Source organism: Phocoena sinus, chromosome 12, assembly GCF_008692025.1.
Source record: "Phocoena sinus isolate mPhoSin1 chromosome 12, mPhoSin1.pri, whole genome shotgun sequence".
Taxonomy (NCBI): domain Eukaryota; kingdom Metazoa; phylum Chordata; class Mammalia; order Artiodactyla; family Phocoenidae; genus Phocoena; species Phocoena sinus.
The window spans coordinates 30274338-30301975 of record NC_045774.1 but is presented as its reverse complement, the minus strand read 5'-3'; the positions used below and the strand labels follow the sequence as shown (position 1 = coordinate 30301975).

The following is a 27638-nucleotide window of genomic DNA, read 5'->3' as shown; positions in this document are numbered from 1 at the left end:
TTAATAAACAGATAAAAAACATTTATTCTACTAAAAAGGGGTGGGTGGGTAAATGGGGCTACTACAGCATGAAAATGGATCAGGAGGTATGAGAGTTGCACAGCAGAGATTCACTCACTTCAAACGACAGCATGGATTTTACCTGAAGTCAGAGGAACCCCTTCCCTAACATAGAACAAGCATTCCTGGGGGCTCACTTGCTCTGGGAATGGGATACATCTATTGGGAGTATGTTTTTTTTTTTTTTAAATGATAGAACTAAAACAGAGACATTAAGGGAAATGAATAATATTATACCAAGCATTATTTATAAATCCAGATCCTAATTCACAGCATGTTACAAAATTGGAAGTGTTAAGTAATATTATTCTTGTATCTTTCACACAAACAGAAGTTTTAGAAGAACTGATGGCCAGGGTATGCAATAGAGTTTTTCCATGGTAGGCTGGAATTTTGCCTTTTGAACAAAAACAAAAAAATCTTAGGACACAGAGAAAGCAAATATTTTAAAAACTGATTTCACAGTAATTATTCTGTATATTTTGAGTTATCTTTATATTATTTTTAAGCATCTCAAATCAATTCATTTCTTTCCCTGTTAATAAAAAGGGTACAGTCACAGAATCAGTGCCCTCAGAATAAGAAGTAAACAGAGGAAACAGGACACCTAGAGTCAGTAACATCCTCAGGGCCAAATCTGGTCACTCAAAACCAAAAACTTTTGTTGATTTTCAACAACTCTTTGCATACTTAAGGTTTCAAATACGGCTGGTTCAGCAGGCCAGCTCTTCAGGACAACAGTATGTGCAGCCCAACACAGGATCATCCAAAACTATGTTAACAATTTCAGGATGCTGGTGTGGAGTCCATGGAGTTTTGTGTGTAAAAATTAGGAAACTCCTTCCAGCGATGAAGTTCAAGGCCAGGAGCATCCATCTCCCAGCCCCGTATCAGTAGGCATCCCTAAGGTAAGGCTACGTTTCATCAGGCAAGAGAGCAGTCCGTTCCTCCTCTGTGCCGAGGCTATTTTGAAGTTTAGATCTACGTTGAAGGAAAGAAGAGGCCAACCTCAGTATTTCTCACCTTAAAAAACTCAGTACCTACATCTCTATCCAACTATTTCCGTAAATGTGTCTATCAAGTGATGAGGCTCAGAGTGCCCAGAAATCTCCAGAGTGGAAGAATGGATGTAAAATGGTGTCTTTTTTCCACTCCCACAAGCCAACTTTTAAAGGGAGAAAAAAACCTCAAGAGTTGACCATACCTCCTTCTTCTCCTTGAATGCTCCAGTAGATAAAACAAGCCCATCACTAGTCCCTTTAACACAATGAAAGGTACTGGTTAATGTCAATTATCCAAGTCACATTTCTCCATAAACATAAGGAAAATGAAAGTAAAAGACTAATTACTCACACTTGTCAGAGCCCAGAGACCCTGCAGAGCAGCTGCCCATTCAAAACCAATTTTCTCATACAGAAATCCTCCCAGCGTTGGTCCTACAAAAGCACTAACGATGAAAGGAAGAAAGAGGATTATAGTGCAAAAAAAAAAGTTACTCCTTATAGGCTGCATGACTGCTTCAATTCATTATACTGAAACTATAAACACTAACGAAAAAAGCCAATTCCTGGACAGAGCATTAGGTGTAAGAAAATAATTCTACCTGATAGTGATGATGTTTAAAAATTTTAAACAATCCTAAAATTATAACTCCTTCTGAAAATTTTTAAAAGATGACATACATTCAAAAGAACCTTTATATTATTCTCTATACTCTTCTAGATATTTGTATTTAAAACAACTCAGTACACACTTACTGATGATAGCTACATGGCCAGCATACAGTTATCCCTCTGGTATAGTAGAGAGTTAAAAATAAATACACAAATGAATGAATAAATGAATACATTTCAAAACTGAGACAGGCTCCTGTTAAAGGAACTTTAAAATATCACTTAAATAAGACAAAGTATATGAGACCATTTTGATTATGTATTAAAACTGCTGGTATAACCATTGATCTTGAAGTCAGACAGCTGGATTAGAACTGTAGCTCTGCCCTAAGTGAATTATGTGCCTTCTGGCAACTCATCTGACCTCTCAGTGTCTCAATTTCTTCATCTGTAAAATGGGGATAGCATTTTCCAACTTGCAGGTGTGAACGAAATTCAATAGCTACTCACCCAACTGACCACATTGCACCAAAGAGACCTGACACAAGTCCCACGGTACTTAATCCTTCTTCAAATCCATTTTCACTGCAAAGAGAAATGAGTGTGTCTGTGGTTAAAAGGGAAACCTGTGTGAAACAAAAGAATAGTGTATGGTATAAAAATAAACCAGGGATAATCTGGATAAACCCAACAGCAAGAACACTCCATTTCTAAAATAAAAAGCTAATCTCATTTGAAGATATTACTCTAGTAATATTTCCTCCAGGGTTTTCTAAAAATACTTCTACTGCATATATAGGATACAATATTAAGAATTGCGACCCACTTGCATTAAATGTTTATTAAAGTATATAATTAACTAAGAAATTCTTCAAATGAGATGAACAGGTAGAGAGAACGATGGGCAACCTTTAGAAAATACAGAGGCAGCTCCTCATTGCTTTGAGGCTTGTTGAACTGACAACAGCAGAGCCATCAGTGTTCTCCCTGCTCAAGTTCACTTTGTGTTCTTCATCTTTATGCTTATTAAACAAAAGACTGATGGCCAAGTGACAAAGATACATTTGGTCTTCTTCCCCATTTCTGGCACACACCTCCTAAAACCCGTGGAATTTCTTAAGTGATGAAAGCCATAAAAAAAAAGTCTTTTGTTATGTTAACGAGATGACTTTGGGACTAGTACCCACGTTGCCTGGAGAACCAACATATGATTAGAGGGCTGGAACTTCAAGCCCCACACATCCCTCTCCCATAGAGAGAGGGGGTGGAGGTTGAATCAACCACCAATGGCCAATGATTTAATCAGCCATGCATATGCAGTGATGCTTCCATAAAATCCCAGAAGGACTGAGTTCAGAAAGCTTCCAGCTTGGGAAGCCAGAATGCTTCCATGTGCCATTGTGCTGGGCCACAAACTCCACAAGCACAGAGGCTCTGCTGCTTGGGACCTTATCGCCCTACATATCTTGTCATCTGGCTGCTGATCTGTATCCTGTAATATCCTTTGCAGTAAGCCAGTAGCTAGTGAGTGAACTGGTTTCCTGAGATCCATGAGCTGCTCTAGCAAATGAAGAGAACCCACGGAGGGGGTCGTTGGAACCTCCGGTTTACAGCCAGTCGGTCAGAAACATAGGTAACAACCTGCATTTGAAACTGGCATCTGAAGCAGAGGCCACTCTTGTGGGACTGCGCCCTTAACCTGTGGGATCTGGTGTTATCTCCCGGTAAATAGTGTCAGAATTAGTTGAATTGCAGGACACCCAGCTTGGTGGTGTGAGGGAGGAAAAACCCACACATTGGAATTGCTACTAGAATCCATTTACCTGGTCACTCTGTGCCCTTGTGTGGACCTCCTCTATGAGAGGGAAATGATGCTGAGGGCTTCCCACTGCGCTTTGGCTTTTTTTTTTTTTTTTTAATTTATTGAAGTATAGTTGATTTACAATACTGTGCTAATTTCTACTGTATGGCAAAGTGCTTCAGTTATACATATATATGCTTTGGCTTTTTAGAAGTATACCTATACCGAGGTGTAAACTAAGCCAAGCCTCTATCCACAACCCATTTTACCTATCATTGTATTAATATTACTATATATTATCATTTATATCATTGTAGTTTTGCTTATACTATTTATATCACAATATTGCATGACATGAAATCATGAAGATTTAGTATTGTAAAAAAATATCCAACATCCTACAAAATGAGAAATTCAAGGAAGCTTGTGATGTTTATTGCTAATCACGATACAGTTCTTCAAGCCATGGAAGTAACTTACTGTGCGCAGCTGAGAATCTCTGGGAAAGTTGAAATTAAACTCATTGCAGCAGAGATCCCATTTATGACTAGTATCAGCACCAACAACCAGAGCTGACTGCAAGAGAGTTTGGGAGAAAAATTAACATTTAAAGAGACAGCAAAGCTTCACGCCAAGGAGGGCGGGCAGGATCTGAGACAAGTTCGTTTCACGGATGACATGACTAGTCTGGTCCTTACCCCCTTCTGATCCCATTTTGTTCAGTGAAAGCACCTTTTAACTCCTTACGTTTTTGAGGGGGGCCAACGATCAATTTCTCCTGCTATCCCAATATCTTTGGTCACACGTGTCACATGCCCAGAGTCGACCTGCCTTCTTATCACCATGTAAAAGCCTTTCAAAGTTGGTTAAAATGTCAACGTTAATGTTGCTCCTTCAAGCACTTGGCTTTGAAATTCCACTGACTGAAAAATGGCACAGAAGAAAAATGGTAAAGGAACTGACAGGAACCTGCTACGTGTTCCATGTCGGGCCCTACGTCAGTTACTTCATATCCATTCTACTGAATGCTTGCAGCAACCCTGCCATGTACATCTGTTAAAAATGATTAAGGAAGACAATCTAGGTGATACAAACAAACTTTATTTAACACTTCATGAAGTGGATGGTCTCATTTTGGAGAACTGAAAAATGGGATAGAAGGCAGGAAGCTTTTACAGGATAAGGAAAAAAATACAAGGAAGAGGGGCTTCCCTGGTGGCGTAGTGGTTGAGAGTCCGCCTGCCGATGCAGGGGACACGGGTTCGTGTCCCGGTCCGGGAAGATCCCGCATGCCGCGGAGCGGCTGGGCCCGTGAGCCATGGCCGCTGAGCCTGCGCGTCCGGAGCCTGTGCTCCACAACGGGAGAGGCCACAGCAGTGAGAGGCCCGCGTACCACACACACACAAAAAAAACAAGGAAGAGAACAACAGGTAATATCTGATTGTCTGGGGCCACGCAGTCCATCTTGTTTGGGGTGAGCGGCCCACAGTCGGTGGCTTGGCGTTTGGGGGTGACTGGGTGACAGGATAGACTGCTTTTCTGGTCAAGAGGAACATTTACAGGGACATGAACGTTTTCTAAGTTTTGCTTTGCTGACATGGAACCCTGGGCTGGAGTCACTCTATCTTGAGCATAGAAAATTATTTCAGCAGTACTATTATTGCTTTTTTGGTGGATAAGAAAACTGAGGCTCTTGGAAGTTAAATTATTTGCTCAAGTTCACATACCAAGGAAGGGGCAAAGCCCAAATACAAACCCAAATCTGAAAGACTCTGAAATCATTCCTTTATCCATATCATGTTCTGTCCCAGACGTACCTAAAAAGGTCTAAGTAGCTCATTTTATTTTAGAAAATAAATGATAATAAACAAGCTTGGGCTTCCCTGGTGGCGCAGTGGTTGAGAATCTGCCTGCTAATGCAGGGCACACGGGTTCGAGCCCCGGTCTGGGAGGATCCCACATGCCGTGGAACAGTTAGGCCCGTGTGCCACAACTACTGAGCCTGTGCGTCTGGAGCCTGTGCTCCGCAACAAGAGAGGCCGCGATAGTGAGAGGCCTGCGAACCGCGATGAAGAGTGGCCCCCGCTTGCCACAACTAGAGGAAGCCCTCGCACAGAAACGAAGACCCAACATAGCAAAAATTAATTAATTAATTAATAAACTCCTACCCCCACCATCTCCTTAAAAAAAATAAAAAATAAACAAGCTTTATTAAGTAGCTACCATATGCTAAGGATGATACAGAAACTAAAATGATTTAGTTCCCTCCTCAAGGGGCAAGAAGGAATAGAGAAAACAAAAGTATATTCTAAGAACTATCAGCTAAAGGTAGATAACAAATGCTACTTTTAAAATAAAGTACAGGACTTCCCTGGTGGAGCAGTGGGTAAGAATCCACCTGCCAATGCAGGGGACACGGATTCGAGCCCTGGTCCAGGAAGATCCCACATGACGTGGAGAAACTAAGCCCGTGCGCCACAACTACTGAGCCTGAGCTCTAGAGCCCACGAGCCACAACTACTGAGCCCGTGTGCCACAACTACTGAAGCCCGCGCGTCTAGAGCCTGTGCTCCGCAACAAGAGAAGCCACCACGAGGAGAAGCCCACACACCACAACAGAGAGTAGCCCATGCTCGCCACAACTAGAGAAAGCCCGCGTGCAGCAACAAAGACCCAACGCAGCCAAAAATAAATAATAAATTTTTAAAAAATTAACTAAAATAAGGTACAAATGTGCAATTGAAATACAAAGGGAGAATAAGCATTTTTATCATTTGATTCAGATTTTACGCATTCCTGTTTGCCTAGACCACTGCTAGCATCCAGTAATACTGTCAGTAAAACAAACAATTCAATATAGTCCTAAATCTGGTAATTATTTAAATAAGATTCAAAGATACTAAGCATATCAGTGTTACACCAAAAATTTAAAAAATAATTCCTAATGTTATTTTGCCACAAATTCAAAAGAAGAAAAAAAATTACCTCTTAATGTGCAAGAATGGGGCAGGTCCTAAGAGCATGTAGCACCCTGCGGTGATTAAGTTTCCAAAAACGAGAAGCCATTTCCTTAGATGCTGATAAAGAAAGACCACAGAAACTCTTAGAGGTAAAGATCTTCCATAGTTCAGGAAAATAAAGAAATCATTGAAGAACACAAGTCATGATATTAAAAAATCCAAATACATTGGAGAAAACAAAATTTTACATGTAAGAGAAAACAGGTAGGTGGTAAACACAAAAGCAAGTGCAATATACCCCAAGACGGGGGTTGAGCAAAGGACAAGTATTCCTTGGAAAGGGATTGTATTGTAGATTTTGCACATGATAAACTGTTCCAAATATAACAATTTAAAAAGCAGTCACCACAAGGAATGACCAAGTAGATGCACTATCTAGAAAATTCACATTATTAAAAAGTACCAAATAAAATGTTTCCTTATAAACTACTCAAACACAGGCTAAAAGTTATAGGGGTACGGTATCTGTTCAGTTATATAAGGTTATGCCTTAAAACTAAGTTACAAACGCTGTTTAAGACACTTGCTTTTTTCCACCTGGATTACCAAGTAATCTCCATGTAATAAGTCTTCATAAATATATACCCATAGCTAATTAAGAGGGGAAACACAAAAATAAGCACTAAAGTCATAGAAGCTTGAGACCTGGCTAACAGTACTAGCTCTGTATACTAGTCATCTGGACTGAATGGTTTAGACCTAGTTAAAGGAGACTAGAAAGGATTTTCTGTCAGGATGGCTATGGGATAACTGAGGCATATTTACACGACCAATCCTTTCACTCCCACAGAAAAACTAAATTCTATCCTCTCAACTTGGTCAAGTCCTAATTACTTTTGGGGCTCTGCCCTACTTATTAAGGTCAAACCACTTTTTTGCATCAAGGGAACTTTTTCCTTTAGAAAGTCTAATCCAAGAGTTTTTCAACAGTTTTAGCATAAGACTCCTCCTCTTTTCCCAGATGAAGCAATTAAAAAGTGAACCTGTTCAGGGTGATGGCAGGTTGGCACATACTGAGACCTCACACTGGAACCTCTCCATCAGCTTAAAAAATTGAATATATTAAAATTTAAATGTTCTCACTGCTCTCCACCCCCCCAAAAAAAGGTAACTGTGGTGATGGATATGTTAATTCACGAGGTGGAGGGAATCCTTTCTCAGGGTGTATGTATACCAAATCACCATGATGTATACTTTAAATATCTTACAATTTTATTTGTCAACTATACCTCAATAAAGATAAAAATTTTTAAAAACTGAATATTTTAATTCTAATCAGTGGACCTCTAGAGTTCAGGAAGTACAGCTGGACAATCACCAGTCTAGACATACAGAAGTAACTCTTAAATATCGATAAAGCATACATACTGGCATTTCATCACTGAGTAGGCCCACCAGTGGTGAAGAAATGGTGTAGGATAGTGCCAAACCCAGGAATACCAGTCCCACATATCCAGCTGGTAAATTAAACTGTAAAAGAAATCCTGTGTTAAAGTTACATGGTTAAGTCATTTTTTCAATAAAAATCTATCTTTTCCTTCTACCATTTCTTCAGCTCTTACTCTCTGCCATGAGGCTACTACTAACAGTCAGCAACCTTCCTAATTTTTGTCTTACTTTTTTTTTTTTTTGCGGTACGCGGGCCTCTCACTGTTGTGGCCTCTCCTGTTGCGGAGCACAGGCCCCGGACGCGCTGGCTCAGCAGCCATGGCTCAAGGGCCCAGCCGCTCCGCGGCAAGTGGGATCCTCCCGGACCGGGGCATGAACCCGCGTCCCCTGCATCGGCAGGTGGACTCCCAACCACTGCGCCACCAGGGAAGCCCTGTCTTACTCTTATAAACGGATTACATTTTCTCTATAGGGGAAAAAAACCTAACCACAGGTCAGAAGTCCTGGATGTTTTTGATTTGTAGCATTTGACATTAAATATAGTATAATTATCCTTCTATGAATCATAGCATTTTTACATGTCAATCAGTGCTTTGCAAACATTAGTATGCACAAAAAATTACCTAGAGAACTTGTGGGTTTTTTAAAAAATAAATTTATTTATATTTGGCTGCATCGGGTCTTCATTGCTGTGCACGAGCTTTCTCTAGTTGCGGCGAGCGGGGGCTACTCTTCCTTGAGGTGCGTGGGCTTCTCATTGTGGTGGCTTCTCTTGTTGTGGAGCACAGGCTCTACGTGTGTGGGCTTCAGTAGTTGTGGCACACGGTCTCAGTAGTTGTGGCTTGTAGGCTCTAGAGCACAGGCTCAGTAGTTGTGCTGTACGGGCTTAGTTGCTCCGAGGCATGTGGGATCTTCCCGGACCAGGGCTCAAACCCGTGTCCCCTGCATTGGCAGGCGGATTCTTTTTTTTTTTTTTTTTTTTTTTTTTTTTTGTGGTACGCGGGCCTCTCACTGCTGTGGTCTCTCCCGCCGCGGAGCACAGGCTCCGGACGCGCAGGCTCAGCGGCCATGGCTCACGGGCCCAGCCGCTCCGCGGCATGTGGGATCTTCCCAGACCGGGGCACGAACCCGCGTCCCCTGCATCGGCAGGCGGACTCTCAACCACTGCGCCACCAGGGAAGCCCATGGCAGGCGGATTCTTAACCACTGAGCCACCAGAGAAGTCTGGAGAACTTCTTATAAGAGGTTCTTGGACGCCAGCCCTTGAATTTCTGATTCAAAAAGTCTGGGATGCGGCCTGAGAATGTGCATTTCTAACAAAAATCCCAGGTATGCTCACTGCTCGCAGACTGAAGTGCACTGGTGTAAAAAACCCTGACAATAATATCTATTCTATCCATCTCAAAGAGATATAAATTTCTAATTAAAGAATTAGATGGTATGACACATTTTAAAAGGCTTCTAAAGTAGTAAGCTACCTCATAACTCTGCTACTGTTACTGTTACCAACATGATATAAATGCCTTTCTTGATTATCTGAGTTGCTCTCATTTTCCTTAATTTCCTTAACTAATCCTTAATTAAGCCTATGAGATCTACTTATACATCAGTATATGTTTGAATAATTTTAATGACATAACTCAAGCTAAAAATCAGCCGTTTAAAGACAGTTGCAAGATACAAAAGTCAGAAATGTCCTCTTCTGATTTTACAACGGGGGAGACAGGATGGAACCCTCCTTCCCTAAAAGGCTGAGCAACTGGACAGCAAACAGCCAATACAAAAAAACTGTTAAGAAGGCAGAAGAAGGGCAACAGGAACAAAAATGGGATAGAAAAACCAGAAAGTACCTTTCTAAGGATTTTTTTATAAGTTAGACATGAGCAACTTGGGTTTATGAGAGATTGGTTACAAATTTTTTTTCATTGTTTGGACACACTTCTTAAAAGAACAGAAAAATGACTTAAAGAAACACGTTGTTGGCTTCCCTGGTTGTTCAGTGCCTGCCAGTGCAGGGGACACAGGTTCAAGCCTTGGTCCAGGAAGATCCCACATATTGCAGAGCAAGTAAGCCTGTGTGTCACAACTACTGAGCCTGTGCTCTAGAGCCCACGAGCCACAACTACTGAGCCCATGTGCCACAACTACTGAAGCCCACACAGCTAGAGCCTGAGCTCCACAACAAGAGAAGCCACCGCAATGAGAAGCCTGCGCACCGCAATGAAGAGTAGCCTCCACTCTCTGCAACTAGAGAAAGCCGCGTGCAGCAATGAACCCAATGCAGCCAAAAATAAATAAATAAATAAATTTATATTTTAAAAAAAGAGACACGTTGTTGATAATGTGAATGGGATGTGTCACCATAAATACAAAGTATTTTTCTTATGCATTACCTCATAGATGCTCACTTCTTAAGTGTGATATTATATTATTTTCCAAAACTTGGGTCCAGCACTAAATTAACAGTCCCCAAGTTTACCTGTGAAATACCCAAAACTGTCTTTACTGACTTGAAGGGGTTGTGTTTCTGGTAACAGTGCTTTTTTCATTCTAAGGCCTCAAATAAAGTGAGTATGGACTGCAGCTAGTAGATTTCTGTCTTTATAAACACAGATTAATTCTCCAGGATAATTAACTATCAGACTTAGTAATTTATTGCATTATTTATTAATAATCTTTTTTCAAAAATATCTAAGAACAAATTGCTATAACATCAAACTTTAAAATTCAGTATATAATTTTCAGCATTAAAAAGATGGAGGGCTTCCCTGGTGGCGCAGTGGTTGAGAGTTCACCTGCCGATGCAGGGGACGCGGGTTCGTGGCCCGGGTCCAGGGAGGACCCCACATGCCGCGGAGCAGCTGAGCCCGTGAGCCATGGCCGCTGAGCCTGCGTGGCCGGAGCCTGTGCTCCGCAGTGGAGAGGCCACAACGGTGAGAGGCCCGCATACCGAAAAAAAAAAAGATGGAGAGAGATTCTTGGTTCCTTTCCTCTCATCTCAGATTAATATAGCCCACAGTCTTTTGAATATGTATGCAATAGACAAAAAGTAAATGGACCCCAGAGGGGATCTGTTAGAAAAGAAGGGAACCTCACATTAATGAGCCACTAAGTATCCCAAATGCCTCACTGGAATCAAAACAGAGAAAGTATCCCTTATTAAGCAGCCAGGATGTTGCCCAAGCCAGACCTATGATGACTCGAGCAAGGCCCTTTGAAAAGGAGACAGATGAAAGGTTTCTTTCATTTACACCAAATCAGACCCCCTAGTTATAGGGAAATCACAGAGGGAAGGTACATGCTTGTCTTGGTGAGTAGCTCTCATTCTGCCTCCTTCGTGAAGCCACTCTTAGGATTTTCCATCAAGCAGGGCCCAAGAGCAAGCAATTATGTCCACCCGCTACAATGTGGAGGTCTGCATCACCAGGCTACTCACCTTCTCCAAAACAAAGAGGGACAGTGTAGGATCAAGGAAGCCAAAACCTGAGCTGAGTGAGGTAATGACGAAGGATATAAAGGCAACCTTGGGTAAAATGATGAGTTTCCAGAATGAGTGTTTCCCTGGATCAGACTCTGTGGGGTAAAAATAAAAAAAGAAATTAGAGTAATGAAAATTGCTTAACTTTATCTTTCAATCTATTTTGAACAGTAAAATTGGTAAGGTCACCTTTATCCAGTAATCAAAATAAACACACTTTTGAGTTTGCCTAAAATTTGCATATAAGTTATTCAAACCTAGAGGCCATTTCAGTGTTCTTAAAAATAATTTCTCTAGTTCAAAAAGAATCAACTGGAATCAGAGTGTGAGGAGAAGAAGCAGTCTTGGTTACGGGTCATAACCTAGAAGTCAGTGAGACCTTCCCAGATGGGGTAGAGAATATGTAAAGTTTGATTTGGTGCATAGGAAAAGCCAGATGCTTTATCGGGGAAAAATGTGTGTGTGCTGAGGAGGAATCTGAGTTAATCAAAGAATACAAAACAACTTTTTTCTGCTCGTGAAAAAAAACACTGGATTGAAAGGGATGCTCGGGACTTCCCTGGCAGTCCAGTGGTTAGGATTCCCTGCTTCCACTGCAGGGAGCAAGGGTTCGATCCCTGGTCAGGGAACTAAGATCCTGCATGCCGTGTGGTACGGCCAAAAAAAAAAAAAAAAAAAAGAATGAGATGCTACTGAATCATGTGTACATTCCATTTGGCAGTAAAGGTCAGTTGAACAGCAACCTCATGTCCTGCCATTCCAACAGCAACACAACTTCTGCACCATCCCAAGCACCAGGCATGGTTGTTTCCAAGCCGCCAATCATATCCTACAACTCCCTTCTTTTTCCCCTGCTAATTTTTCAAGTTCTATTCACTCTGTAAAGTCTGGCTGTGACTCTAATTAAGCCACAAGTTTTACCTCTGTTTCCTACTGCACTTCTAATCTATACCATGTAATTTATCACTTAAACTGTATTTCATTTTACATGGTTTACTACTGTTTGATGACCTTCCTGTCTTCCAACTAATTTACTGAACAAAATCTATGCTGAGTCAGATACCATGCAAAATGCTGGGCAGACAAAGGCAAAGGAGACAAACCCAGACCCTGACCTCACAGAGAAGATACAGTAAGGCGTGGAGAGAGCTAGGATGGAGCTAGGAGGGTATGGATTGGAGCATATGAGAGGGTTGCCTTAAAAAAACAGGGAAAGCTGTTTAGGAAAGAATTTCCAAAAGTAGTAATATCTAAGTTGCTGCCTAAAAGATGAGCTTGAGATGAACAAGCAAAGAAGGAGGAAAGAATAATCCAGGCATATTATCCAGGAATGGCTCATTCCAAGACTCAGAAGTGAGGGAAAACTATTCTGTTTGAGGAAATGAAAGAGCAGAAGCAAAGGTGGAGGACGGAAATTGGAGGGTAGGGAAGAGAGATCACATTGGAGAAGGATGTAGTGATAAGATTATGCAGCACTTGTAAAATAGGCTAAGAAGCCCGGGAAATCACTAGACACTGCAAACAAAGACTGAGAATCAGATTTGTGGTTTAAAGAGACCCCTCTGTGGTCTCCTGGGAAATGCAGACAGGGGGACAAGTTAGGAGACTGTGCACTGAGCCAGGCCAGGAAGCTCTCTGAGGGCCAAATCAGCACTGACATATCCTCATTTCTCCAAAAGCACCCACCACAGTTCATTACTCAATAAATTCTTGGTGAATAATGATCCAGTAGGGAGCAAAGTACCAAAAAAGCATAAAGTGTGGTTCAACTATTTTAAGTACTACACTTGGACTTTGTCAGGATATGAGGGATAAAGTTAAACTGTGGTGTTAGTTTCTTAACTATTAGCCAAATATTCAATGATGAACCAATTGTGAGCCCAGCCTAGGATGTTTAACTACAGATCTGACTTAGAACGGGGCTAGGCACCACCATGTGGCTCAGTGTGGCAGTGCCAGCAGGGAGACTTCACTGGGTGTGGATTTTGGACTGTATATTACAGATGTTTATTAGTCACCTTTAAAATATAAATGATAAAAGATCAACTGTAATCAATTACGTTTATTATGCATATAGAAGGTATTATGGATGTATGGTATAAGACAAATTATTATGGCATAAATGGTCCCTTTCTCTAAATCCAAAGTGGGAAAGGGGATTATCGCAATAAGAACATACAGGAACGTACATGAAAATGAACACATAATGAGTTTAACTAAGCTGTTGATGAAGCCCAAGTAGGTGATACCTACTTCCAGAGGCAAGTGACAAAATCACCTGGGAAGCTTTTCCAAGCTACTCAGGTATTCTCTCTGCTTCCTCCAATTCTGATACATTCTTCTTGGAGGGACAGGACTCCATGGTTGACAATGCCTGCCACAGGAAACTGCTCTTAGAGATGAGGAAGTGGTGTGGCCCTCAGGTGTGAAGGGGCAGGAAAAATGCAGAGCAATGTGGCACTAGTGACTTAGCATTTAGATCATTGATTGAGAAGGTTCAGAAAAACCTCCCAGAAGAGGTCATACAAATTAAGTTTTGAAGGATGAGTAGGAGTTAGGTAGAGTAGAAGTGGGAGATAGTCCAGCTCATGTGACTCCCCTGCTGACACCTAACAACAGCTCCTAGCGGCTTTCAGGATAAAGCTCTCATTTCATGGATTTAGGGATTTTTATTAAGAGGATTGTCATGTACTTGACTGTGTTTTAAAAATATTTCTTTAGTGCAGTATGGAAGAGGTGACTTGGTGAGCAGATATAAAGGATGAGAGAGAGGGAGGGACCGAAGTTGACTCTTAGACACCCAAACCTAAAGCTACATTGTTCATGGGTCTAGAAGCAGTTAAATGAGTGAGGTGGAACTTATAGAACAAAATTCCATCAATATCATCAAAATAAAAGAAAATTTAATTTTCTAGCTTCTATCTATAAGCTTTCCTAAAACATTAATATTTAAAGGGACTCAATGGGAACCCCTAAATCAATATTTATACCCTTAACATTATCAATTTTTGAGATTTAAAAAAAATACCAGATTTTTCCATTCAATCTAAAGAGAAGATCCTTCTTTAGATAAACAGAAAGTTTGCCAAACCATTTTAAATGCGCAAAAGATCTAAATAGACATTTCTCCAAAGAAGATATACAGATTGCCAACAAACACATGAAAGAATGCTCAACATCACTAATCATTAGAGAAATGCAAATCAAAACCACAATGAGGAATTACCTCACACCGGTCAGAATAGGCATCATCAGAAAATCTACAAACAACAAATGCTGGAGAGGGTGTGGAGAAAAGGGAATCCTCTTGCACTACTTATGGGAATGTAAATTGATACAGCCACTATGGAGAACAGTATGGAGGTTCCTTAAAAAACTAAAAACAGAATTACCATATGACCCAGCAATCCCATTCCTGGGCATATACCCTGAGAAAACCATAATTCAAAATGAGTCATGTACCGCAATGTTCATGGCAGCACTATTTACAATATCCAGGTCATGGAAGCAACCTAAGTGTCCATAGACAGATGAATGGATAAAGAAGATGTGGTACATATATACAATGGAATATTACTCGGCCATAAAAAGGAACGAAATTGGGTCATTTGTAGTGAGGTGGATGAACCTAGAGTCTGTCATACAGAGTGAAGTGAGTCAGAAAGAGAAAAACAAATACTGTATGCTAACACATATATATGGAATCTAAAAAAAAAAAAATGGTTCTGATGAACATAGGAGCAAGACAAGAATAAAGATGCAGACGTAGAGAATGGACTTGAGGACACAGGGCGTGGGGAAGGGGAAGCTGGGACAAAGTGAGAGAGTGGCACTGACATATATACACTACCAAACGTAAAATAGATAGCTAGTGGGAAGCAGCCACATAGCACAGGGAGATCAGCTCGGTGCTTTGTGACCACATGGAGGGGTGGGATAGGGAGGGTGGGAGGGAAAGGCAAGAGGGAGGAGATATTGGTTTCCTACAAAAGCATAAAAATACTTAAATTTAAGGTTCTTAAAGTGAGTAAGATATAAGGCCTTACCATAATTAGGTAAAATACACATGTTGAGGGGAACCATCAGCAGAACTATGCATCCCAGAAGAATGAAAGGCACCTCATAGCCAAAGGATTGATACAAGAAGCCACCCAAAGGAGGCCCTAGTACTAGACCCAGTCCAGAAAAAGTCTCAAGACTTCCCTACAAATGGGAAAACAAAAGAAAATTGAGTTAATATATTTTGTTTGAAAAATGAACAAAGATTTAATGGGCAGGATCTGAAAAAAATTCTATCCACTTTACAATTTATACACATACCACACACACACCCAAGATGGACCAAAAATTTAAACATACATATTAAAATCATATAAGTACTAGAAAAATTTAAAATGAGAGTTTTTTGTTTTCTAATCCTTATGGTGAGGTAAATTTTCTAATTATGACATAAAAACTTAGAAGACACAAAAGAAAAGACTGATAAATCTGATTACATGAAAATATGAAAAACTATGAATGGCAAAAAAAAAATCAAAAGACAAATGAAGAATGGGGAAAAAATATTGACAAAGGACTAATTTCCTAAATGCATCATAAGAGCAACTACTAATCAATGAGAAAAATCAACAATCCTATGGGAGGAACTTCCCTGGTGGTGCAGTGGTTAAGCATCTGCCTGCCAATGCTGGGAACACGGATTGGATCCCTGGTCCGGGAAGATCCCACATGCCGTGGAGCAAGTAAGCCCATACGCCACAACTACTGAGCCCACGAGCCACAACTACTGAGCCCGCATGCCACAACTACTGAAGCCCACGCACCTAGAGCCCATGCTCCACAACAAGAGAAGCCACTGCAATGAGAAGCCCGTGTACCACAACAAGCAGTAGCTATTGCTTGCCGCAACTAGAGAAAGCCTGCGTGCAGCAACGAAGACCCAATGCAGCCAAATAAATAAATAAACATATTAAAAAAAAATTTAGAAAAAAGAAAAAACACAATCCTATGGGAAAATGTTGTAAATAGACTGTTGACACATAAAATGAAATACAACTAGCTCTAATGTGAACTGGCCATCTCTAAGTTGCAGGACAGCAAAGGCACACTCCAAACATGTTTTGCCACAAAACCTTGTCTTACAGAGCATGTCAATGGATTAGCATCCTTCTGAACCCTTCTTGAGAAATGTAAACAGTACACCTGTTACAGTGGCCACCATTGCATGGCAAATGACTACAGAACCTAAAGTGAATCTATACAGATATATATACATACATATATATATATACTTACATGGGTGTATAAATATATGTGTACATATATTTAATAAAAGTGTGAAGATTTATATTTATACAGCAAACAGTTTACCTGAGTATCAAAACTTTCAGACTGTAGTATTAATATGGGTAAATGGGAGAATCCTTGGTACTGAGCTGATTAGACCCTGAGGTCTCTGAGGGTGGTGCCTGCTCTGCGATGCAAACCAGGAGTCCTTCGGGGATGTCTGGGTCCAGAGGAGTGAGCTATGGGAAAGGCTAGTTGGGATCAGGGAGACAGCAGCCAAGAGCTAGGACAGGAACCTGGTATGTCACTAATACCTGGTGTCGAGGCGCGGAAGCAATATATGAGAATGTACGCCAATACGATGCTACCAGGCTCTGGATTTTTTTGGTAAAATGAGAGGGTGCTCCTCAGACTGACTGCACAGAAGCATTTATGGACTTCAGAATGATCTCTAAGGTCCTTTCCGTGAAACTGGGAAAAGTGGAGGAAGGACTCTAGTATAAATCTGCTTCAGGCGGCCTAGCTACAATCTAGGCTATAGAGAGACAACAAAATACTATTAGAGAGGGTTTTTTATTTTTTAAGGGGTAAAAAGAACATTTGGTTTTGCCCATTCAGGGGCTTCTAAGCCCAGGAAGAGCACCTAAGTAGACTAAGGGTATATTTATTGACAGCCTGCTGCTACAGGCAGAAATTGGGGTAAAAGGTAACAAAAACAGAAAGTAGAAAAAAGGCAGGTCTAGAAGAATGCGCCCCAGGTTTAACTTGAAAGGCCAAATAAATATTTTAGCCTACACTAAAAGGAAAATAGGAAAAGTGTATAAAATACCTACCATTACTGTGGCCACGTTATTTGGAAAAGCCTTTGCAAGGATAGAAGAAGACGCGGTTATTGCTGCAGCAAAACTGATTGCGTCGATTATTCTCACTAGAAAACACATAGCAATAAACACGGGTCCTTCTGGAACTTGGTCCAATACACTAAAAAAAGAATAAGATGACTCTCAAGTGCCAAATTGATTTTGATTCTTTTTAACTGTACTCACTGAAAACAATAGTACCTCAACCACAGTTATAAAAATAAATCTCTTTAGAATACAAATTTTTTAAGAGTTTCTTTGTTATATTTTTAGTAGGAGGAATCTGAGTCATAATGACAGCCTCATTGCGCTTTTTTACTGATATATTTGATGCCCTAAATAATAATACTAAATAGGCCTTTTGAAAAATGTAGAGTCACTCTGATAAGAACATATGTAGAAAGCCTTCTTAGTTTTAGGTCTCCCCCCAAACATAAAAAAAAAACACAGGAAGAGGAAAGCATAAACCAGGAACCTGAGAAAGATTTCTGATGACATTATCTTAACATTTGTATCCTTATGTTCTTCAGCTGATTCTTTAGGTAAGAAATTCACCTTTCTGCTTAAGCCAAAAAGTTTTTGTGACTCAGAAAAGGGAGTTAAGTTTCTGTCTCTCACGATCACAGGAGTCCTAAAGAACAGATTCAGCAGCCGGCTTAATGGTGATCCCCTAGAGGACTCTTTTCTTAAGATCAATGTCATTCATTCCATTCACTGTATCATTCAACTCCCTTCAACATTAGTCACATGGTATTGACTGATTTACATAAACCATTAACATTTTAAACTGAAGATAAATTATGAAATCTGTTCAAGCTCCCAAATATATCAGAACATGACTTACCCAAAGAGAACTGTAACTCCTCCTGAGACAAACATTCCTGCTACAAACATAAATTTTGCTCCAATATGTACAAGCTATAATAAATGTCAAAGAAAAGTGTAAATTGATGACTGCTACAAGTCTATAGTGACATAAACAAATCCACTGTATCAGGAAACAAAAGATTTGGGGAAGATATGTACAGTTAACAAAACATTATAAGTCTTTAATGGAATGACAACATGCGTTGCTTACAAACATGGAAGAAGTTAAAAATCAATCAACTTAAAGAATGGGACTGTCAACTGAAGCACGATTCATAAAATATAATGGTGGTTATTTCTGTATCAGTGGAAGTTCTAGACCAGTAAATTAGAATAACTCATTACACAATTTTAAAAAATTACTTACATATTTTCCAAATACCAAAGATGCCAGCAAGTTAAACAAAGCATAACATCCAAAGATCATACCAATAACTGTATTGCTGGCTCCTTTCTTTTCAGCCTTTAAAGAAACAGAAAAGAAAACAAAGTTTGAAAGGCAAATTAGCACCAATATAGAAAAATGGAGCTATTAGATCAGAGCATCATCTTCTTGTAACCTTTATCTGTAGAGTAATTTCAAAGATTATTATTTTAAAATAAACAGGGTGAGGAAGGAAAGGAAACTATTAAACCTAGTCTCTGACATGAAAGTAATTCACTCACCAAGCCTATAAAAAATTGTTAGCTTTACGATCTTGAGAGAAAAAAGAACAAAGCTGGAGGAATCACACTTTTTGATTTCAAAAATAAGTTACAAAGGTACAGTAATTAAAACAGTATGTTACTGGCATAAAGACAGACATATAGAACAATGGAACAAAATAGAAAGCTCAGAAATAAACCCACATAAATATGGTCAATTGATCTTCCACAAGTGTGCCAAGGACACACGATGGGGAAGAGATATTCTCTTCGACAAATGGTGTTGGGAAAACTGGATACCCACATGCAAAAGAATGAAATTGGACCCCTATCCTACACCACTCACAAAATAATCTCAAAGCAAATTAGACTTAAACATATAATCTGAAACTGTTACACTTCTGGAAGAAAACAGGGGGTGAGGGCTTCTTGGCATTGATCTTGGCAATGATTTCTTGGATTTGACACCAAAATCTTAGGCAACAAAACAAATCAGACAAATGGAACTACATCAAACTAAAAATCTTCACAGCAAAGGAAACAATCAACAGACTGAAAAGGCAACCTACAGAATGGAAGAAAGTATTTGTAAACCACCTCTATATAAGGGGTTAATATCCAAAATATGTAAGAATCTCCTACAACTCAATAGTCCAAAAAACCACCACAAAGAACCTGATTTAAAAATGAGCAAAGAACATGAACAGACATTTCTATAAGAGATACAAATGGCCACCAGATATATGAAAAGCTGCTCAAAATCGCTAAGTGTCAGGGAAATGCAGATTAAAATCATAATGAGATATCATCTCGCACCAGTTAGGTGGCAAAAAGACAAAAGATAACAAGTGTTGATGAAGATGTGGAGAAATTGGAACCTTATACACTGTTGGTGGGAATGCAGAATAGTGCAGCCACTATGGAAAACAATATGGAGGATCCTGAAAACATTAAAAATAGAACTACCATATAATTCAGCAATCCCTCTTCTGAGTATATATCCAGAAGAATTGAAAGCAGGGTCTCAGATATATTTGCACGCCCCATGTTCACTGCAGTATTATTTGAAATAACCAAGATGATATAGAAACAACACAAATGTCCATTGATTGATGAATGGATAAAGAAAATGTGGTATACACATAAAATGGAATATTATTCAGCCTCAAAAAGAAGGAAATTTTGGCATTTGCAACAACATGGATGAACCTTGAGGAAATTATGCTAAACGGAGTAAGCCAGTCATAGAAGAACAAATGCTACATGATTCCATTTATATGAAGTACCTTGGGGCTTCCCTGGTGGCGCAGTGGTTGAGAATCTGCCTGCTAATGCAGGGGACACGGGTTCGAGCCCTGGTCTGGGAGGATCCCACATGCCATGGAGCAATTGGGCCCGTAAGCCACAACTACTGAGCCCGCGCGTCTGGAGCCTGTGCTCCGCAACAAGAGAGGCCGCGATAGTGAGAGGCCCGCGCACCGCGATGAAGAGTGGCCCCCGCTTGCCACAACTAGAGAAAGCCCTCACATAGAAACGAAGACCCAACACAGCCAAAATAAATAAATTAATAAACTCCTACCCCCAACATCTTCTAAAAAAAAAAAAATGGGCAGAAGACCTAAATAGACATTTCTCCAAAGAAGACATACAGATGGCCAAGAGGCACATGAAAAGCTGCTCAACATCACTAATTATTAGAGAAATGCAAATCAAAACTACAATGAGGTATCACCTCACACCAGTTAGAATGGGCATCATCAGAAAATCTACAAACAAATCCTGGAGAGGGTGTGGAGAAAAGGGAACCCTCTTGCACTGTTGGTGGAAATGTAAATTGATTCAGCCACTATGGAGAACAGTATGGAGGTTCCTTAACTAAAAACAGAATTACCATATGATCCAGCAATCCCACTACTGGGCATATACCCAGAAAAAACAATAGTTCAAAAACACACATGCACCCCAATGTTCATTGCAGCAGTATTTACAATAGCCAGGTCATGAAAGCAACCTAAATGCCCACTGACAGATGAATATATAAAGCCATAAAATGGGATGAAATCAGCTCATTTGTAGAGATGTGGATGGACCTAGAGACTGTCATACAGAGAGAAGTAAGCCAGAAAGAGAAAAACAAATATCGTATATTAATGCATGTATGTGGAATCTAGAAAAATGGTACAGATGAACCAGTTTCCAAGGCAGAAATAGAGACACAGATGTAGAGAACAAACGTATGGACACCAAGGGGGGAAAGTGGATGGGGGCATGAACTGTGAGATTGGGATTGACATATATACACTAATATGTATAAAATAGATAACTAATAAGAACCTGCTTATAATAAATAAAATTAAATTTTAAAAAAGGAGAAACACACAGGAGGAAGGTTTGAATGCAAATCAATTAAAAAATCACTTTGCTGGTCAAAAAACTCAAGAACAGGAAGCTCCTTAAGCTGGCACATGAGTCATCCCAAGGACTGGTCAGTGTGGTTCTCTGTTTCTGACACCCACTCTCAGCTACCCGACAGTTCAGAGAAGATGAAGTTTCCTTTCCTGACATCAATAACACAGATGAAAGAAGCTCCCCCAGCTCCCGACACTCTCTCTGTTCTCCTGAAACATTTGGAGTAGTTTATTGCCCATCAATGACCCCTATTAATATTTGTAGCCTATTCTATCAGTGAGCTCCTAAATTTGCTACAAATGATATAGCATTTATTCTAAATCTACTTCTTTTGAACTTCAAATGCTACTATTAGTGTGATGTACAAATGAATAGACAAAAGGTTTGAAAACCTTTTTAAAACCCTGGAACTATGGTAGATCCTTAGATCAGGTTCTAGCTATAACCATGTAAGGGGTTAAAATATGAGTTTAATTTCTTAAAGATAAGATTGGCAACTTGGCATACCATGAAGCACTAAGCCTGAAACACACATCTGTCCTCTCAGGCAGTCAGGAATCATTTACCGAGCACCTTCTATGCATCACGCGTGGTACCCAGGAGCCAGCAGTGAATAGCTATGGTCAGAAGATCCGACTTAGATTCATCCTTCTGCCAGAGCTTCAGCTCTTCCACAAATCACTTTACTCTGAGTACAGAAATGCATACACACACTCCCTTTAAAATCCGTCCTCGACAACAGCCATAATTCTATTTCTTTACCTTTTCTCCCTAACTACAATTTTAAGATAAAAATTTACTTTATTGCTTCCCATACGAAGTTATGATCATCATTCAAACCTTGTCTTTTAAAGAAAATGTTCTTCTTATGTTATTATGTCTCGAAATAAACCCTACAGTTCTCAAAGCAGCATACCAGAGGAAATCAGATAGGTGAACTCTACTTTTCATGGCTAAACTATAGGCAGGAAAGGTCCCCTCACTCTAGGAAGCACCCCCTACCTCTGAAGTGTGGTCCCTAAGTGCCTGGTGGTGGGAGACAGTGGAGAAGTTGAACCCAGAGCATTGTAGAAACTGCTTGGGCAGGATTTCAGCCCATAATTCTATGAGACTCAGGATTAGCCATTCCCCTTCCATTACTAATCATCACATGAGATAATGGTGTGGAGAAAAGAGAGATCTCACTATGAACGATGCCTTCATTGGTATCCTAGCAAAAGGTTACACTGTGTGTAGACAGGAACACAGAGTCCACATTTCTACTACACAAAGGTCAGGTGGTGTTACGGGGTTCATTGTGTCTCTCAAACTTCTTATGTTGATGTCCTAACTCTCAGTACCTCAGAACGTAACTTTATTTGGAGATATAGTTTTTGCAGGGGTAATCAGTTGAAATGAGGTCGTTAAGGGTGGAGTCTAATCCGATATTACTCGTATCTCTGTAAGAAGGGGAAATTTCTTCACAGAGACACGCGTAGAGGGAAGATGGTATGAAAGGACACACGGAGAAGTTGGCCATCTACAAGCCAGAGAGAAAGGTCTGGGACAGATCTTCCCCTCACGGCCCTCAGAAGGAACCAGCCTTGCCAATGACACCTTGATTTTGGACTTCTAGCCACCAGAGCTGTGAGACCATAAATTTCTGTTGTCCCCAGTCTGTGGTACTTTGTTACAGCAGCCCTAGTAACATAAAACAGGTACCTTGAAGGGAAGGTATCAACAAAGGGGTGAATTAAGATGTAGAAAGAACATTCATTGGTCAAGTCACATCCATGTTCTTTGCTTAATAGCTCTGAAAGGTATTTAATTCTAGAGTCTGGCAGAAAATATATAATAGTCACAGCAACTAACATTTATTGAACCCTCACTATGAGCCATGCTGTTCTATATGGTTTCTAAACAATTAAATAAGGGATGTATTTTTAGCTGGCCCCATTTTACAGATGAGAACACAGACTTGCAAAAGTTACTTGTGTCATGGTCCCAGCAGTCATGTCAGCTTCCATCTTGCACGAGTTCCCACATTCTCTGTGGAAGCAGGATGGTGACTTAGGATGTCCTAGAATCACATACCACAGCAGTAACTGAATACCACTTTTGGCATGCGGATCCTGCTTCACATTAGGACAGCAAGAACAGCTATTAAAAGCAATTTCTAGTTCACTTCTAATCCTCTGCCAAAGAAGGAGGGGGCCAGAAAAAGGCTGAGTAGAAATAAGAATCCTGTGTCAGAAGTTAAGAAGGGCCTTGGGCTTCCCTGGTGGCGCAGTGGTTGAGAGTCCACCTGCAGATGCAGGGGACGCGGGTTCGTGCCCTGGTCCGGGAAGATCCCACATGCCGCAAAGCGGCTGGGCCCATGAGCCATGGCCGCTGAGCCTGCGCGTCCGGAGCCTGTGCTCCGCAACGGGAGAGGCCGCAACAGTGAGAGGCCCGCGTACCACAAAAAAAAAGAAAAAAAAAAAAAAAGAAGAAGGGCCTTGCTCTCCCTTGACCTAGTTAGCTCTAGCTAATAGGAAGGTTAACAGAATACGAAGGAGAAAGAGCAAGTTTTGACAGTGTGTTTGTCAACCCTAAGGCTGTTATTAAAAATGAAAAAGAAGAGCCCACTCTTCAAATCTACACCTATTAAAGTTAGAACGCTCTCTCCCCTGCCTCTTGGACGCCAAAAACTAAATCAAAAACTTCAAGAGAAAGAAAAAACAAAAAAGGCACACAGTAACAGCTTCCTTTTCCTTTGTCTGTACTCCACTAGGAGGAATCTAACACTAGGTGCCCTTGCTGAGTTCCAGCTGAACCGGGATACCCTTCTAACTTGATGGCCCACTTACTCCCGTTCTTCTCCACCGTAATTCTACAGGCTCCATCCATCACTATTTTTTCCAAAACCGATATCTACTCAGTCTACTTACTCTGTCTTGCCCAAGCACCTCTGATGACTTCTTACTGACTACATCTTTGCCCTGCGTGGAAGGACTCTTGCATTCGAGCACCAACCTGCCTTCTCAGATCCTCTGCTCCCATTGGACCTCACTGAACCCCAGGCCCAAGCCCCACCTTCGTCTGTGCTTCCCTAAGAACACGCTATTTACTTTGCTAATCTCGTGACTATCCCCTGCGTGTTTCTAACCTAGAACACCTCTTTGACTCACCTTAGGGTTATTCGGCCAAGCCCCTTTCAGTATTACTCCTTCTCTCCTTCCCTTCCACACCAGCCAGCCTCTCCCGTGGCAAAATTAACCATTCCCTTCCCTAGAGTCTCCTAACATTTTGGACATCCTCTTCAAGGAGATCCAAATACTCTGCAACTTTTTTTTTTTTTTTGCAGTACGCGGGCCTCTCACTGTTGTGGCCTCTCCCATTGCGGAGCACAGGCTCCGGACGCGCAGGCTCAGTGGTCATGGCTCACCGGCCCAGCCGCTCCGCGGCATGTGGGATCTTCCCGGACCGGGGCAAGAACCCGTGTTCCCTGCATCGGCAGGGGGACTCTCAACCACTCTGCCACCAGGGAAGCCCCTCTGCAACTTTTTGTTGTCATACTTTTTCACTCTCAATGGACAGATGAGAGAGGGACATTTTCCTCATCTTTTTTCCAGCCCTAACACAACCAACGCCTAGCACACTCTAGGGTGGGAAGTCGTTAAACCTCCCATTCCCGTTCAGTAAACGGAATTGAACTGGGCCAGTCACTTAACTTCGGAATCTGTTTCTTCATTTGCAACATTATGAGATTCTGGCCATTCTGCCTATCTTATGGAGTTGCTATGGAAACCAAATGGGATAATGTGTGGGAAAGTACACTGAAAACTAAAAAGCACTTATGGCTACAGAGCTGTACTGCTTCTTTAGCAGAGAAGCCATGTTTCTCGTCTTTTGTAGCACACAGAAGGAAGGACCACATGTTATCAAAGAAGTCAGAGGACTGGGAGGGGCCCGTGCATCTTGAGGCTTTGGCAAAGAGCATGAAGCAAAACACATGGGCAGGTTATCTCCACTCAGCCAAGTCAGTATCATTCCTTCCATACTATACCTCACCAACCTCCAGATTCCAGGTGGATTCTCTAGGGGTTATTCCTTCGAGTCTGTGCCATTACCCATAGACTCTAACACCACATAAAACACTATAATTAGAAGGACCTAATCAATACTAATCAGAATTCCTCCTTGGCACAAACACTGCCACTAGATTCCATGTGAAATTCAAGTCAGAAAAGGGCATTTAGTGGACCATGCCTTTCTAATTCCAAAATATTAATAAACCCAAACTCCAGGAAACACTGTCTTCACGTAGATCTTTTGCAATAACGTTAAAATCTCAGTTATTCAGTGCACTTCCTTTTTTTTTTTTTTTTCAGTTGCAGAAACCAAACAGATGAATCAAACTACATGGTAAGCAAAGTAATCCTCAGAAGGTCAATTATACTTAGGTGAATTACTTCCCAAGATGATGTTACTTTTACTGAATTTTTTTTTCTGGTATCATATATTCTCTAAGAAGTCTTCTGTTGGCTGAAGTTCTATACATCATCTTTGCCATATGCAGATTTTTACATCCCCCAAATGAAATATTTCAAAGGCTTTTTAAAAACACTAATAGTTCATAAGGATATAAAAATGTCTTACCTCCTTGGGGAAGAAAGGTCCAAGGATAGAATAGCACATCATGGAACCTAAGTTAATGGAAGCTGCTGATATCAGTACAAAAATCTGTTCTCTTGAAAGCTGCCTGGATGTCTCCCTTGCACCTCCTGGAGGGCCATCACCTTGAAGGCAAACATGCTGCAATTACAGACATGTAATTGGGGCTACTGATCAAAGTACAGAAACGTCACTTCTGTGCACAGAAGTGCACTCAGGATAACATTTGGTGAGCTAAGGGCTATTTTGAATACAGCACATTTGATCAAATGTAACACAATCCCTGTATATCACTGCAATTTTCAAAATATATCATTTACATACTAATCCCTATTAGGATTTCAGCGCACAATTTATCAAACCATCTGCTTTGTTTTGCGTTCACCATAAGGTCTATTTCTTTCACCTTTAATAGATTCCTTCAAGAAGAATGAGGCCACAGGGTGCTCTCCAGAGTACTGTTCTCTGAAGTATAGTGTGCTTTCTCAGGTTACTAGCTTCATATGCTACATGGACTCAATCACATTTTAAGCATGTCATGTTAGCGGTTTATTAAGAGGGTACTGTTGAAGTCAAGTGAAGTTTAAGTAGGAGAAAATAAGCTAAATCATTCAACTGGAGAATTAATACTTACAATGGCAGCTCCTGGAAAGACAAGTGCCATAAATCTGTAAATCAGTGTTTTACAATAATTACAGGTCTTCTGCATCAATTAATTTAATACTTATTCCCAGGGCTAAATTTCCATTTAATTTAAAGACACGAGGTCATTTACTCAGTTCCAAACATCCAGTAAATCTATTTGCTATTTTTAAATTAAATGGTTTTGAGATAAAAGAAATTTAAGTAAGAAAAGTATATTTGAATTGCTCTATTTTTTCAGAGGTTGCTATTGCTGTCTAGAAAAAGAAATCTGTGCAACAGGAGAAAGTCTTAAGAATCTGTGTAAAAATTTTGGTAGTGGATGAGGAAGGGAACTGAGAGAAAGTTAAAGGGGCGAGAGGGACAACAGTGGGGCTCGTTTTCGTTTGTCTAACAGGCACACTTATTTGAATGCATTCTTAAACACATAGTACTTAAAAGTAGAGCTACAGAGAGAAAGTCATTAGAGGCCACATCCGCGCCACCCCAGGGCGCAAATTTTAACCCTTTCCAGAGAGAAAAAACACGCTGACCCGAGCCCCACTGCCAGGCCCCTCCTTTTCGAATCTCTCGCAAACAAACCACGCTAAAGCTAATTCAATTGCTGTTAAAGAGACACGACCCAAGCCACAGAGGTACATCCGTTCTCGCTGCTCTCTGTAACCTCCTGGGGGGCGTGGGCCTTCGCGGTCCCCCGCCGAGTCCATGGGCAGTGCGCGGACTCCTGCGCCGCAGCTCCCGGGTCCAAGCCCGCACCCTCGGACTCGACCTTGAACGAGCTGAAAGGCGGGCGGCGATTGCTCATCCGGGTCCAGGGATCCCGGATTCCCTACGGGTAGCGCCCCCGGGAGTTCCACGCGGCCCTAGAGGATAGGGAGGAGCTCCGGGAGGCGGGGCGAGGGCGGGGCGGGGGCGGGCGGAGGGCGGAGCAAG

At 41.0% G+C, this 27638-nt stretch overlaps 1 protein-coding gene across 6 annotated transcripts; it reads right to left on the bottom strand.

The window, feature by feature from the left end:
• SLC18B1 (solute carrier family 18 member B1) lies at positions 1-27592 on the bottom strand. 6 transcript variants are annotated; one of them, XM_032651615.1, is made up of 14 exons: positions 27345-27589; positions 26049-26188; positions 18742-18837; positions 18352-18425; positions 17481-17628; positions 15408-15564; positions 11320-11456; positions 7863-7964; positions 6460-6551; positions 3955-4050; positions 2184-2258; positions 1414-1507; positions 1265-1317; positions 1-1041 (listed from the first exon to the last, which is right to left on the bottom strand). In XM_032651615.1, exons 1-14 carry the CDS (start codon positions 27508-27510, stop codon positions 975-977), a joined length of 1497 nt encoding a protein of 498 aa, XP_032507506.1. In that variant the 5' UTR covers positions 27511-27589; the 3' UTR covers positions 1-974. The 6 variants fall into 6 exon arrangements, with proteins under 6 accessions (XP_032507506.1, XP_032507509.1, XP_032507511.1 ...); XM_032651618.1 differs by having other exon boundaries at positions 26470-27568; XM_032651620.1 differs by adding an exon at positions 21936-22116 and having other exon boundaries at positions 26049-27561.
• Positions 27593-27638: the final 46 nt, after the last annotated feature.